The sequence below is a fragment of the Hippoglossus hippoglossus genome, chromosome 13 (genome assembly GCF_009819705.1).
Source record: "Hippoglossus hippoglossus isolate fHipHip1 chromosome 13, fHipHip1.pri, whole genome shotgun sequence".
Taxonomy (NCBI): Eukaryota; Metazoa; Chordata; class Actinopteri; order Pleuronectiformes; family Pleuronectidae; genus Hippoglossus; species Hippoglossus hippoglossus.
In genome coordinates, this window is record NC_047163.1 from 4,901,984 (window position 1) to 4,916,964 (window position 14,981).

At 42.6% G+C, this 14,981-nt stretch overlaps 1 protein-coding gene across 3 annotated transcripts in view; it reads right to left on the bottom strand.

Moving 5' to 3' along the window:
- Positions 1-14,981, bottom strand: part of fndc3a (fibronectin type III domain containing 3A) — a 45,348-nt gene that overhangs the window by 15,230 nt on the left and 15,137 nt on the right. For all 3 annotated transcript variants that reach the window (XM_034604058.1, XM_034604059.1, XM_034604057.1), the window contains 7 exons: positions 4,456-4,532; positions 4,114-4,348; positions 3,599-3,898; positions 2,648-2,706; positions 1,079-1,245; positions 927-986; positions 698-836 (listed from right to left, as the gene is read on the bottom strand). In XM_034604058.1, coding sequence (XP_034459949.1) covers positions 698-836; positions 927-986; positions 1,079-1,245; positions 2,648-2,706; positions 3,599-3,898; positions 4,114-4,348; positions 4,456-4,532 — 1,037 coding nt within the window. The remainder of the gene's footprint in view (positions 1-697; positions 837-926; positions 987-1,078; positions 1,246-2,647; positions 2,707-3,598; positions 3,899-4,113; positions 4,349-4,455; positions 4,533-14,981) is intronic.

Sequence of the window (14,981 nt, forward strand, 5' to 3'; positions counted from 1 at the left end):
TAAACCGTGAACAGGTGGATCAGATAAATATACAAACAGGCATTCAGAGTGAAACGTCTTGTAAGAAGTCTTATTTCAAAATCTGATGCTAAATATTTCCTATAACTGCGACTCATCTCTGTGAAACCACTTTCACTTTACTGCTTGCAACTTTGTGACTTAAATGGAGCCACACTGACGGGGATCTTAGCAACAGTTGTCAAGGAAGGGGATATTTATCTCCGCCAAGGTGGTTATGGTTTGTTTGTTTGTTTGTTGGTTGGTTGGTTGGTTGGTTGATTTGTTTGTCAGCATGATTAAAGCAAAAACTTCTGAAACTGAAACTTGGTGGGTGGAAGGATGGGAAATGGGCTTTTTTTTTTATTGCGAGATTTGGGCCGTTTTTGTGGTTTTCCCAGGAAATTCAGGGACCTTGATTAAAAAAATAAATAAAAAAAAACCCAGACATATTTGGGGGACTGGTAACAATGATTGCCAATTGATGCCGATCCAAATCAAAAATCTCGATCTAGTAAATTCAAATGTGGTTTCATAAAGAGGGCTGTTGGGCCTCGATGAAGATATGCACTTTACTGTGTAAAGTACATCTTGTAAACCTACTTCATGTTTTTTACTCTTAGTAAAACAGTACTTTGATGTCAAATAAATGCCTGAATAAAAGTCCTGAATCCATTTATCATGTCCCCCCTGTTTTTACCTTCCACTGGAGAACGAGTGTGTTCTTGGTCCCACTGGCCTTCCTGGGAGGATTGGGAGGTTCCGGCTCACAGCTTGAAGTGGTGAAGCTCACAGCCTCCGACGGGCTTCCCTGTAAACAGTTGCACATGGCCTGCACCCTGAGGGAAGGAGAAGAAGGTAGTTGCAAAATGTTCCTCTGTGAATTAACACTGTAGTTAAAACCAAGGCAGCTGGAGGGCGAGGCCAACCTGACGTGATAGTCTGTAGCTGGTCGAAGGTCTTCTAAAGTTGCACTTATTTCTTCCCCACTGCATTGGAAGAAGAAACAGAAACATCTTTAAGTTGGTGTTGAACTTCATGGCATCCTACCGCTTGTGCTCATCCTACTGCTTGTGCTCACCAATACATGCTCTTGTATTTCCCATCTTTGCCGCTAAACGAGATGGAGACTTCGTAGCTGAGGGCCTCCGGAGGGCTGCAGTCGTCCTCCGCACTGCTGCTGTTGCTCTCTGGCCTGGAGGGCGCACTCCAGCTCACTACCACTCCTCTGGCCTGGATGTCTGACACCTATCATGTAAAAGTGGATCATTATCAAGTCTATGTAACACTTAAACTGTGTGTCTATCAAACCAAGTCATGGAAAGAAAGATCGTATTCCTCCAGCTGCAAAATCTGCCACACTTTTCCTACACTAAACCCAAAGGGCCATGTCAGGTCAATATTAATGTTTCAGGTTTCTAATTCTTATTTTTAAATATCTAAAAATATCACAAAAATCCAACTGCTTGCAAATAACAGAGGATCAAAATATTCCAGCTGATGCAACTTCTAGAGTTTTGCGCACTTGGTGGGGTTGTGCTGAGCAATCCTAGGATTTTTTATTCTGTTTTGAGGAGGTTTAAAAATAGCCTGAGCTACGCTGCAGGGGGGATTCATATGTGGAAGAACTCAATCAGGTCAAGTCTGCACCTCCTCCTCCCCTCTGCCCTAGGGAGAGGGAAGAAGGTGCTGCCCTGGTAAAGAGGGCCTTACGACTTCACTTCCTACAGTTCAATTGTAAGACCTTTAACAAACCAACGTGGCAGAGAGAATGACTTTCCATTGAAGCAGAACCTTCCGTGTATTAGACGTCCACCCTTAACCGTAACCATCAAGTCTTCAATAGACTTGTTTTTCTAGTTTTACAAGGTGGTCTGACCTTCCTGACTGTGTGTGACAAATCCATCTTATATTAGGTCAAGGATATTCTATTTCCAATTGTACTGCTTCCCACTCGGCGGCTGGTGAAACAGCAATTTCATTTATGTACACGGCTGCTGCCATTAAAGGAGACATCTTCTTTTTCAGTATTTCTTTCCTTTAATGTGGCACATATGTTTCGATGGTCGATACTTCCTGGTAATTGTGACATCACGATGCCCCACATTTGCATAATGCATAGTTTTCTAACCATCGGAGAATGTACACCTTTTCAAGTAATAACACAAAGTAAAATTAGGAACCGAAATATAAGCATAATATGTGTCCTTTAAAACTATTTGAAAAGGTGTGTCAATGGTTATTTTAAAGAAGGAACTATCTTTTGCATTTATGTATATTCTTATATTGTATTTTGGGAATAAACAAATAGTGGTCTACGTGCCGCAAAGCACAAAGCAGATGTGACAGCTTAGAATGTGCTCAGTTAAAAGTCAGTGCTTCTTTCTAAGCAAAGCTCAGACCTTTTAGTAACTGCCAGCACAGTTGTTTAGAGGCAAATTTGGGAATAGGAATTCCCACATGGATGCTAGTCAGCAGGACTGACTCCATTAGCAGGTTGTCAGCAAGAATTCATCATGGATGTTAATAGAATGTTTAATGATGCACTACATTTGCATCATTACAAGTTTTCATGAACGCAGCACTAATAGTCACATAAAATCATGCAAATTACATTAATTAGATGAAAGAAGGCGAATTGAATACTAACCACTGGTTTACTGATGGTGCTGAGCAGTGCCTGCAGGGCCTGGGCTTCCTTGTCCAGCTCTGAGAAGAGAAACAAACAGAAATGTTGACAGCAAATAAAACCCTGTTTATGAAATGAAGACAAAATTAATCATTTTGAAAAGAAATACTTCAGACATGTGACAAGCCACGTCAGCTATAGATAATACTGACTTAGTCTTTGGTTATAATTATATCTGCTTTATATTGTGAGCACTTTAAAAGCCGTTGCGTTACTTTAACACCTGTACACATGTAGTGTGGTAACTGGTGTTACTTTGCACCATCTATCCAAAATGTTATCTGGTGGTACATGTGAGAATACAGTATTTCAATGAACCTGTAGTGCAATGACAAATGTCAGTTGCTCTTAAATGAAGATTAGAAATTTCTTTCTAAATCCGTCGTTACAAATACTTTTTGAAAAAAGTTGTGGTAAGAAGTTCTCTGTTACCACCAACCTCAACGGACCTGATTCCAATGAATTGTGACTAAAAGAATGATGTGACAATAAGAGGGTTGAAGTCACAGACAATTGTTTTTTGATTTGTGTTTCGTTTTACTGAAACTTCATCTACCTTCTTTAGGAATTATCAAAAGTAAGAAAGACAGTTAGGGTTCATGGTGGTATGTTTTTCACTTTACATTTTACACAATCTTTCCTCCTTAAATTTCTGCCATCTTCATGAGGTCATGAGGTGAAATATCCCCCCACTCTCAAAATTGACAGTAATTCCTTAATTATGCACTGGTGTCGCCAGGAAGCAGTGTTAAATTCTGTGATTAATGAGCAGTCAGAGTTCTTGTAATCAAGAATAATGTTGGCCGTGTTGCTGATCCTTTGCTGCCACCGGCTGCTGCAGTTAATGAGGCAATTCTGTGTCAACCCAAACTATGAATTTTCACAAACCTCCACCCTTTAAAACATCCTTACCTCCCGACTCGCCATTTTTTCCTCTGCCTGCCGCCTTGTCAGGGCTGGCCACTGCATGACTGAGCTGCTCCTGCTCCACGTCCAGCCCTTTCCCTCCAACGCCATTGTGAATGTCCGCCGTGGGAGGGCTATTGCAAGACTTCTGCGGCGAAAGGGGAGGGCTGTCCTTCACCTGCCCTCCTCCTCCACATCCCTGACGGTCCTTCAGTTTCTTCTGCAGACGCTCGTATGTTTTGCTAGTTCTGTCGTCTCTGTGAACAAACGGCTGGCGTCCATGTTGGGAGTGAGAATCTGCAGAGACTGGAGGAACAAAATGACAAGACTTGTGAGTTTGTACGGACACAAACAAAAAAGCCAGAGCAAGAACCTGAAAATGGACACACAAATAAACAGGCCAATAGTGAGGTAAAGTCACTATTATTGAGAAACTGAAGTCTTGCAAATGAGGTGGTGAGAACAAATAAAATACATCTTAATATGATGATACAGTCCAATCACTGACGGTTCAAACTCACCCTGCTCTGAGTAGATATGAGCTGGATGGTACTGGGAGTTGTATTGAGAACTCATGTCGCCCATGCCTGTGTACAGGTGGGGTGGTGGGGGCATCATGGCAGGATGCGGGATGAAGGCAGGCAGGTGGGCGTGGGGTGGAGGTGGAGGGTGGTGAAGAGGGGAGTGCCCCCCTGGGTGGAACTCTGGCTGCTGAGGTAAAACCAGAACCCGCCGCACTCCGTTCTCTTCTATGATCTAAGAGGGAACAGGCAAAGAGCACAGGATGCAGAAATCAAATAGAATCTGGGTTAAACAAGATGCCGGTCAGATACACTGGACCGGAGGTAGGGTAGAGTGAATACCTGTGAAACGTATCCAGGAGGCACATAGATTGGAGGCACTGAACCATTTGGAGACATCATGGGAACCTGAGCAGGACCTGAGTAGAAGCAGGAGGAAGAGAGATCAGTTTTCCCTGAGGTTAAACAGCTGTTTCATCTGCAGTACATTTGACTGGAATTTCACCCGACTCCGACCAGATTCATCAAAGCCCAAACCTGAGCTCCACAGAGGAAACGTGTGTTCATACAAAACCCAATTTACAATCTACCTACACCAGAGAATGTCTCTCACATACAAATGCATAAACATGAAGTGAGCTTTGTTTATAACACCCACCAACATTAGAAAGTTTGGTTCACATGATGAGTATTTGCTTGAATAATTTCAGTTACAATACGTTAAAGGCATCAGTTGTAAGTTTGGTACAGCAATTGACTCTAAATACTACAGTTCCAAGGCTGTTTACATAAGAAATATTAATATTTTCTTCATTCAAGTTTTATATATTTGGTTGTATTTGTGTTACCCTTTTATGTTTATTTTTTTTACAATAAAGTTTTTGATAATAACACCACAGTCCATAATTATCCCAGAAACACATATTTGAAGAATTAAGAGTTTTTTAACAGTAGTACTGTGCATCCAAGCCATGATAAAGACTTTTAGTCACAGAGAGAAGACTTCTGCCTAGAAAATACTAATGATAACAACCCAGCTTGCCACATTTAGCATATGACACTTGGCAGGTTTTCACCCGCGGCCACCCTAAAATGTTATCTCTGTAAGGGGGGTGAAAATCCCCAAACAACCTGCCTTTTGACTATTGCATTTTTTTAAATATCTGAGAAAGAAATGGCAGAAAAAACACATTTAAAAAACTGGCAAATACAAGAAGACCACTTCACAAAAGTGCTGAGGGAACAACAAAGTTTCCTGCGTGGCTCTGTTTTAGGGGCCAGTGCAGCAGCTTAGCTCAGCTCAGAGAAGTGACAACTCAGCAGAAAGAGAGAGGGACCTCTGTGCCAAGTTTGCACATTCACAGATTTCTCTTGTTACAAACCTAAGACATAAGCACCGTGTGCAGAACAACATGTGTCATGCAGGAGAACAAAAGAGATCCACAACACACACTGACCTCCCCGCAGCCTGCTTGAGGAAGAGTTTCCTTCATTTTTTTTGTTAAAGTTGGTGTACGCAGAGAGGAGCTTCTAAATAAACGTCCATAATGGGCCTGGACTACAGGAGCTGGCTTGTGCAATGAGTGACTGAAACCTCCCACTTCTAACCCTCAGCACCACCCCTTCAGGTGCTGAAGTCCAGACTCCACCTCTCAGGGGGAGACAGTAAGTGAGCGCTGGTGCGGACAGCAACCTAATTCACTGAAAGTTATTGATAATTTTCTGCTACACCTGACTCTTCAACTACAACAAACAAAAAATAGAAGACAGAAGATGCACCCGCAATTTATCACACTCTCGTTCTCTTGGTTTAAAAATCATTGGGAACATACTGCATTAGTCTACCTGCTAATAAACTTCACTGGACAAGACAGATTGCAGGTACTGCTCTTAAACTGAAATCAAAAGGGCAAAGAGCCAGCAGAGTAATAGGCAGTGAGTCATTTCCCTACCTAGCTGTGAAATTCCCTCCCCTTTTTATTCCCGCACTCAGGGAACACTGGGAGAGCTCAGTCTGAATCAAGGCAGCCACACAGGCTCAGAACCCATTGATTTCAGATTACAATGTCATCTGAGTGGGAGTTCAAAGTGTGTATTGTTAGCTCCACTCACTTTTAAGACTAATAAAGTCTGTCAAGCTAATAGGCAGGTGCTGCTGTGCACCGAAGTGGTGACCGATTAAGGGGGACGTTCAAATGTAGCTACATTTGCGCACGTGCATTCACTTCGCCATCATGTGCACCTGAGAGAACTCAATGCTGGTCACTGCAACGTGCCCAGCCAAAGAGGAATATAGCAATGTTATGCCAATTCTACTGCCTGCAGAGGATGGTAATAGGTTTACGCAATGTTTTGATGGGCCATTGACACTGTGAGAGAGACAGCACATGCAAAAGGGGAGAAAAAGGATTCTGCACAATTCCAAAATTAAGTGGCAGCGCAAAACAGACATTTTCTAGGTTATGTTAATATCAGATAATTATGAATAGGGCCTGACTGATGTGGGCAACAGATATTTGGGAGTAAAACACATGTAAAAACAATAGCTTTCATATTGGCACGTATCGGGAAACGGTGATACCAATATGTCTGTGAAAGGCTCAAACCAGCCATTTTATCTGCCAGCTGATAAATTGGTCAGGCTCAAATTATGAAACATGTGGGACAAATAATACTATGTTGTTTTTTTTTTATACTCAGACCAACCTTTCACAGAGGACGGTCAAAATGGTCTTTATCAATTCTGAAATAAGCTTTGACCTCCCAATGTGGAAATGAAGCTCCTGTTTCAGTTTGCTTAAAGGGCAGGTGCAGCCAATAACCTTGGATGAAAGGGGTATTGCTGGCGTTTTCCACGTGTTTTTAGCCACACAACATATGAATGGTCCCTCGGGCAACTCCGGTTATTGCAGCTGATGCTGACTAACTAGGAAATCTGATGAATCACAATCTTTTTTACTCTCCACTACTATATATATATCGCTGTTTTTCCACTTAGAATGAAAGGCATTGTGTGTTCTTACTTGGAGGACATAGGGAGAAGAGGACCAGCAGAAAGCATAGGGTGAGGGAGGTCACACAAACACACACACAGTCACGCAACCACACACACATCTAAGAGAGTGAGAAAGAGAAGGAAAAAGAGAGAAGAGAGGTTGGGCGGAGAATCGGGAAGGGGGGGACATCCACTCTTTTACATCAGACTGACGCACGAGTGCTGACAGAGATCAGATAGAAAAGGCCACATCCCTCTCCCCCTCCCCCTTCCCCTCCCCCTTGAGTCAACTGGAGCATTGGTTGTGCTGACGTGGCTGTGGAGTACCAACCTTCCAGAGGAAGCCGCCACGGGAAAAACATCAGTCCTCCTCCACAAAACAGCAGGCTGCCACTGAGCCCAAGAATAGCCACAAACAAGCTGCCCATTCTAGCAGTGTAAAATAGAGGCTAGGTAACACTTTGGGAGCACCATCATCTCCTGTCAACATCCACACAACCCTGTTTCGCCTCTCCGCCCCCCCTGGCAGGCCAACAGGATCTTAACTCATAACTGGTGCACTCGCTTTTGAGTCAAGTGGGGGCTGGAGGTTATGGCAGGGAGATGGGGATAATTGTTTGGGTTGGGTGAACAAGCAGGGGGAGAGACTCGTGAAAAGGACACGTGTCCACACACAAAAACACACTCACACAGATGTGCGAGGGTGGTAAGACTCCCACCTGCTTCCTCTGCAAATGGATAGAGATCACAACAAAGAAAGATTTAAGTGGGACTTCACACAGGTCTTATAAGGCATACCACAAATGGAGGGAACTTGGCAGCATCAATCCAAGCAAACTGCCAGCTTTAATCAGATGTACAAATAAACCCTCAATTAGATACGGAGAATAAAAAGAAGCGGGGAAGACAGGCTAGACAGCGGCTGGCTGGATTAAGATGAGAGCGGGGGGGGAGATGAAAAAGCACACAGCTGGAGAAGGCAGGAGTAAGACAGGCAGAAGGAGAGATGGTGTGGTGTCATATGGGAGCTCTCAATAAGCTGTGAATGGCAACATGATGAACTGTGAGCCTATAAAGCAGGCTTGATTATTAATCAGAGCTAATAAATTGTCTCCATCCACTTAAAGAATAGGCGAGGGAGGGCAAGCAGGTTGACTGACAGGGTTTCATAATTACAACCAAGCAAGGGAAACGGGCTGCATTAAATTACAGACAACAAATTCCAAGATTAAAGCCTTAACCTTGATTTTTTTTTTTTTTTTGTGATGACTCCGTAGCAAATTGTTCTCTTTCTGCACGGCACATCCTTCTTGGAAGAAGGTAAGATCTTCCAGCAGTTAATTGGGTAGTAATTTGCAATAAGTGTAACATTCAATTAGTAGATTGTGGAGCCATGACGAGGCTGCCAGTCCAACCACCACCACTGATCCAGGCAGAACGAGGAGGGACGCAAAAGGGAAAAAGAGAAAACAGCCCGGCGCTATTGATCACTGTGCAAACCAGAGCCTGGGGAAGAAAGCTGTACAGTAAACAATGGAACAATTTAATTAGATTGGCTATTTTCTTTTTAGTTGTGAGAAAACTTTGTCTAAATTCCTGATATTTCAAGGCTCCTGTGTGGCTCTTATAATCCCAGCAGCGTGAGTGACGTTTTAGAGGAGGGGAGGAAATCAGTAACCTTCATGCCTAAGCTTATTACAGAACATCAGACGCTGCTGCTCTCAGCCAGACGGACCCAGAACAAGAGAAGAGCCATGACCACAGGGGCAGGGATTTTTTTTTTTCTGTTTCAATAACGAGTTATTTGGCTCAGTTCTGAACATGACGATAACACTCTCAAATGACTGTCTCCTGCTACAACACGATGTATACTTCACAAACCCAGTGGCGTTCGTGATTTTAAAGAAATTATACGATATGAGTGGGTATGAATCACCCTGCGTTGGACTTTCCACCCCTGACTAAACTTTGGCGAAAAAACAAAAAAAGGTTTTTTTTTGGAACAGCCCTCCCTCTCATCATCCTCTATGATCCTCTTTAGGCGCTCTCCCTCTCCCCTGGTATCAACGCAGCAATGGGAGAATGAGTCACAAGCTCAGTCATTCATAGAGCTACTCGCTGCAGAAGCTCTGAATGAACAGTGCCTGTGTGTGCGTCTACACTCACATGTTTGTGTACATGTCCTTGAGTTGGGTACGGGGAGGGCGGCGAGTATAAAAATAATGTGCTAATGTGGCCATTGTGTCTGATGTTGGCAGCGCAATTATGTGAACCATATGTCATGAGTTCTGTTGGAAGACGGCACTGGGGGTGAGGAAACATGCAGCCATACCATAACTGTGCACATGGGGCTAGTCAGATTAGGATATGATCATGCGAGCCCATGTAATTTATGTACTGGTGTTCCCAGTTAAAATAATTGACTGACTGCACTGGAAGCACAATTTGTGCGCCACTTGTCCCCCAGTGGAAACCACTGTTTCATGATGGTTATGAGTATATTATCTGTTCTCTCCCTTAAAAGACTATTCAACTGTATCTTGATATTTGGGCAAAGATAAAATTCTGGGATGGATTCGATTAGGTGCCAAGGATTCTATAGAATTCTATAAAAGCATTGCTTATCGTCAAATAGATATTTCATGAAAGATCAGGGAACACCAAGTATTTTCCTGTCAAACGTTTGTTTTAAAATTAACGGGGCACTGCAAAACCGTGTGGGTGTTGTCAGACATTTTAACTCACAGACAACGCTGCCCTGCTAAAGTTACTTTAACAAGTCTCGCACTGAACTTTCAAAAGGTTTGAAGGCGCGATGCAGCACAGCAGCTTCAGTCAACCGATTCATAATTGTTTGTAGATACTGAACGTTTAGCTCCATCTATGAGTATCAATGTAAAAACGTCAATACAGTGGTAGAGATTTCTAAAGGTAACTTCCAGTTGACGATACCAAGTGTATCGACAGTATGGATACCAACTCACCACAGAGTCAGATGTTCAACAGTGCACATCCTGCCTGCTCAGTTTCAGACACAGGGTACATGACAGCTCTAAGTCCCTCCGATAGAAAATAGACTGAGCATATCTGCTACACTATCAGGAATGACATGAGGTATTTCACAGCTATGGTATCAGTGATGAGGGACAAGTAGGCAGATGAGCTGGCTGACCAACCAGTATCTAACAGGGAGAAAAGCCAGAGGACACTGGAACCAGGGCCACAAACTGAGCCAGGTGTATGCATGCAGACACACGCGCACACACAAGCAGTATTGAGCTTCCTGTTGAGATGCCAGAATGGCTGCCTCGTCTTTTGTGGGAGAAAGCACATCTCTATCAGGCTCAATAAACCCAGTGAAACTAGACGGTGCTGTCAGCCATCAACTAGAGACTGAATCATCCAAAGTGATGTGAATCACCGGCATGATAAGTCAGATAAAGAAGTGGATCTAATCAACCCAATGGTCCTGATGCAGACCTGCGTCATCAGTCACCAAGCCTATTAGGTGGTCCAATGCTTGGTGCCAGAGATATAGCCTTCAAATCTACAGTGGCAGATGCTGAGAAGGCCGACCCTGGTTGAAGCTATGAGGGACTGTCCACTCACGTACAGAACTCCCATTATGGCAAGGAGGATAGCGAGCAAGAAGTTGCTTAATGGCCACTCTAATTAGCCGCCCTCGCTAAAGGCCCCTCCTCCAAGGCAGATAGAAATAATATATATATATATATATATATATATATAAAAAAGCCTCATAAACTGCATTTTACAAGAATGTCTCTTTCTATTAAACAGGCTGTCATGCACTAATACGAAGCTGTTACGCACATTAAACTGCTAAAAATACATGATTGAATAAACAAATTGTTGTGGGATGGAGCACATCCAGAAGGAAATGAATGTAAACCAGATCATCCTGGTTTTGTAACTGTGTCATGATGTACCTGTCAGTATATACTACATTTAAAAAGGTGAAAGCATGCATATGCACAACAGACAAGTGAACAGGGATAGTCTGTTGTTGCAAACACCAACAAATCAAACCAACCACCACCACATGCGCATACATGCATGCATGCTCACCCGCCCGCACGCACACTCTTCTTCCTCCTCCTTGCACCGCAAGCGGTGAGTCATCCCTCTATCACGTCACAGGGAGATGAGCGCACCCTGTGACAGGCCAGTTAGTAGCAGTCACACTGATCTATGTGGCACCTCTCAGCTCTTTGTTTCTCCTCTGATGGAAGAGACTATGTATGGCTCGCTCCCTATTAAGAGGGTTTACTCAGCTCGTAATGGGGGGCCGGTGTGGGAGCTCAGTCAAACAGGAGTAAGAAGAAGAGCCCCGGTGTGAGCAAGCGGTATGATGGCTTCTTGCCTGAGGCAGCATCACTTTATATTTCTGCTTTGGCTCCTTTGTTAGCTAAACATGGATGCCTGAGGCCTATTGTCCTGTTATTCATATACACATCACAAGCACGGTCAAAGTCTGCAAGACAAGAAATATCAGAGTCTCGACAGTGAGCACTAGTCTATACATGGGTCATTGGATTTATGCTAGAATGTTGAGCACCTGCCTGCTGCGAGTATCAAACATTATTCACACAAACCTTTTATTACACTGACATCCTTTATTTTTCTTTATCAGAAAATAAACAGTGGCTGTGAGCTCACAGAACGCGTCTGTGGAGTAAGCCATAAAAATAAATTATTTTCAGATCAATGTTTTCCAGGGCAACTGCATTTGATCATAATCATTTAAATACGAAGCGAACAGCTCTACCTCCTACAACTACTCCAGCTGTCTTCTGTTCACAATGTCAGCGACATGTTGGAGCCAGACGGCATTGTTGCCGTCACAAAGACAAACAGAATCACCAACAATCGAGAAAAGGGAAATGACAGCCGTCAGGACAAATAAGACGTGTAACACATCTTTACTCTAACACCATCGTTACTCCCCACAACAACACACACTGTAATTACAGTATGTTTAATTTACATTGTGATGGTATATCAGGTGCACAATTAATTTGTATCACCTGTCAAACAAAACAGGATATGCAGAAAAACATAGGGTTGATTGACACAAGAGTATAAGATTCCTGGGGGGGAAATGTTGCTGTGAAAAAAGTAAACGTTTGTTTACTTAAAAGAATGAAGGTGATGGTACATTTTGTGCATTTTCTGGAGTCTAGCAGCATTTTGCACTTCTGTTATTAGAGGTGTGGAAATTTCTCGATGCGAAGATGCTCCTCTTTGAGAGATTGAAAGCTGGTAGGTGGCGATAAAGTCTACGTCAACCTTCGGTCAAATACCAGAGAAGAACGCTGTGGTCCAAGTGAGAGTGGGCAAGGCAGATGTCTGTGAATGCCGGTAATGTGGAGCGATTATTTTTAAATGTAGTTGCACACTTGTAATTAGACCTATCAGTTCTAACAAAACCGGTATAAACATTGTTGTTGACTAGGGTCGGGCATTCAGTAAAACACGCTACACCCACACACATTAAGACAGCAGGGCAGAGAGGCCTCAGTGGAGCCAGTGAACCAGGTAAACTTAAGGTAACATCAAACCCGAGCTGATGTCAGCTGGGTAAAAAGCAGAAAAAGTAGAGCAGCGATGCGCAGTCTGCAGCGTACTTGTTAAGCTAATAGCAATCTGTTATGGAGAAGATAAAACGAAAGCTGTTTTTATGTAGCCTCAGTCTGTTCATCTTAGTTTCCCATGAATATTAAAATTCTTGTAAACTAGCTATTGCAGCCCCTCGCCCGCCCCCTTCCCGTCTCTACCAGCTGTACCTGCAGACAGTGAATCACACCAGCAGCAAACGGAGGAGGACAGAGCACAGACTAATACTCACGGACGTCTGCATTCTTCATTCTTTCTAAACTCAACTCAGTATTTAGATGTCAGGAATATAACTGGCATTTTAAATTTGTTTCCACTGAGATATTGCATGCAGGCTATAAAGTGATTTTGCTGATATAGAATTTACTGCTGCTGCTCTAGAAACATTAAGTTTAGTTAAACTGAAATCTAAAATCATTCTAATCCTGTTGTGAGTGAAAAAAAAAAAATCATAAAAAAAAGGGGGTATGCATCAAGATGAGTCAATAATCATTTGAGAATCACACTAACGCTTTAAATCAGAATTTAATCGAATCGTGAGGTGCCTCGTGATTCACACCCCTGGTTGCTGTAGCAGCTGTACTATTCATATTATTGGCTGGAACCATATGATGCAATTATGTCATTAAGCAACCTGGAAGCTATGAGACATGACCAACATCCTGTTGTCATTTCAATAAAAATGCATCAATGCTTTCTGGTCAACCCCTCCCCTCATTTCTCACTGCAAACACCAGGGGAAAAGAACGAGTGAATGTGGGTGAAGGTGACGCTGTATATTAGATTATACGTACACCTATTATTATTTTACACTTCACGATTCTCGATACGCAACACACACCTATATTTAAAAAAAAACAGTGTAATAAAGTAATAAAAGAAAAGACTATTAACATAAAACAGAACACAGACACACACATGAACTAGAGTGCAAAGCTGCAAGCTGTAGCTTAATGAAGTAATAGTGACAGACCATTAAAATACATATTTAAGGTGCTAATGTTATCAGTGTTTCTTCTAGGAGTTTTTTTTTTTTAGCAGCGGGAGCACCCCCCCCCCCCCGAATGAGACGCAGCACACTGTGCCAGTCAACAAGCTCCTCTCCAATCACCCACACGCAGGACCCATCTCCACAATAACCCACTGAACTCACTTCCCTGTTCCTGGATGAACATCGTCAATGTGTAAAGTTGTATCAATTACATTAATTACTTCACATGATCAAACTTGTATAACCGGTGTGACGGTAAACATCTTGAATCTTGGTAACATGTGAAGAGTTGTCGGATTCGAACAACTTATTGCACTGAACATAAGTTTTATAATCTTTATATGTGATTTTGCTTGATTGTTGATTTGCGTATTATGTGATATACATCAATATTAGGAAAAAGTGATGTTCACCTCAACTGTATGACCCATCTCTATATATTTTCTATATTTACTGTATTAATGAATATCTCCGCTTTCCATAGATGACAGGGTACAAGTTAAATACTAAGCATTTGGAACGAGCCACACATTATACAGGAGATCTGTGAAGATTGCTGCCGGGGGGGGGGGGGGGGGGGGGGGGGGGGGGGGGGGGGGGGGGGGGGGGGGGGGGGGGGGGGGGGGGCTGCTTGTCTTACCGTCACAATGCCCGGAAACTATATATGTGCGTCTCCTCTCATTGAAGTTCTTTCTGCTTTGTGAAGAGGTTTGCCTACTGAATACAGTGTTCCTCATTTCACAGTCTTCATATTGGGGACATGCCCTTGAATGAAACTTAGATAAAACTATTTCATTCGTTTCTTTCTTTTGTGTTTGCAATATGACTCACAATTTTAGAGGGAGTGGTCATTTTTGCATTTCATTTTCAATGCAAAATAAAATGATGCGAGTTAGATTTTTACATGAGTCTGTGCCATGCAAGCTTCTCTAATTCTCTAAAGACTAATGGCATCTCTTTCACATCACAACACTTAATTCATAGCTGTGAGTTGTGACATAACTTCTTTTGTATATAATGCAACTCCTGAATTTGGCTATGTTGTTATTTTAGTAATTTTTCCACAGTAAAAAACAGAAATGCTTAAACCAATGATCAATAAATATTTAAAAATGTTGTGGGAACAGCGCACACACATGATTATATAAACTTGTAAAGATATATATAAATTCGGGAGTTATTGAATGAACATGGGTGCAAACATACCTCAGATTTTGTGATCCACTGATCTTTTTACAACTGGATCAT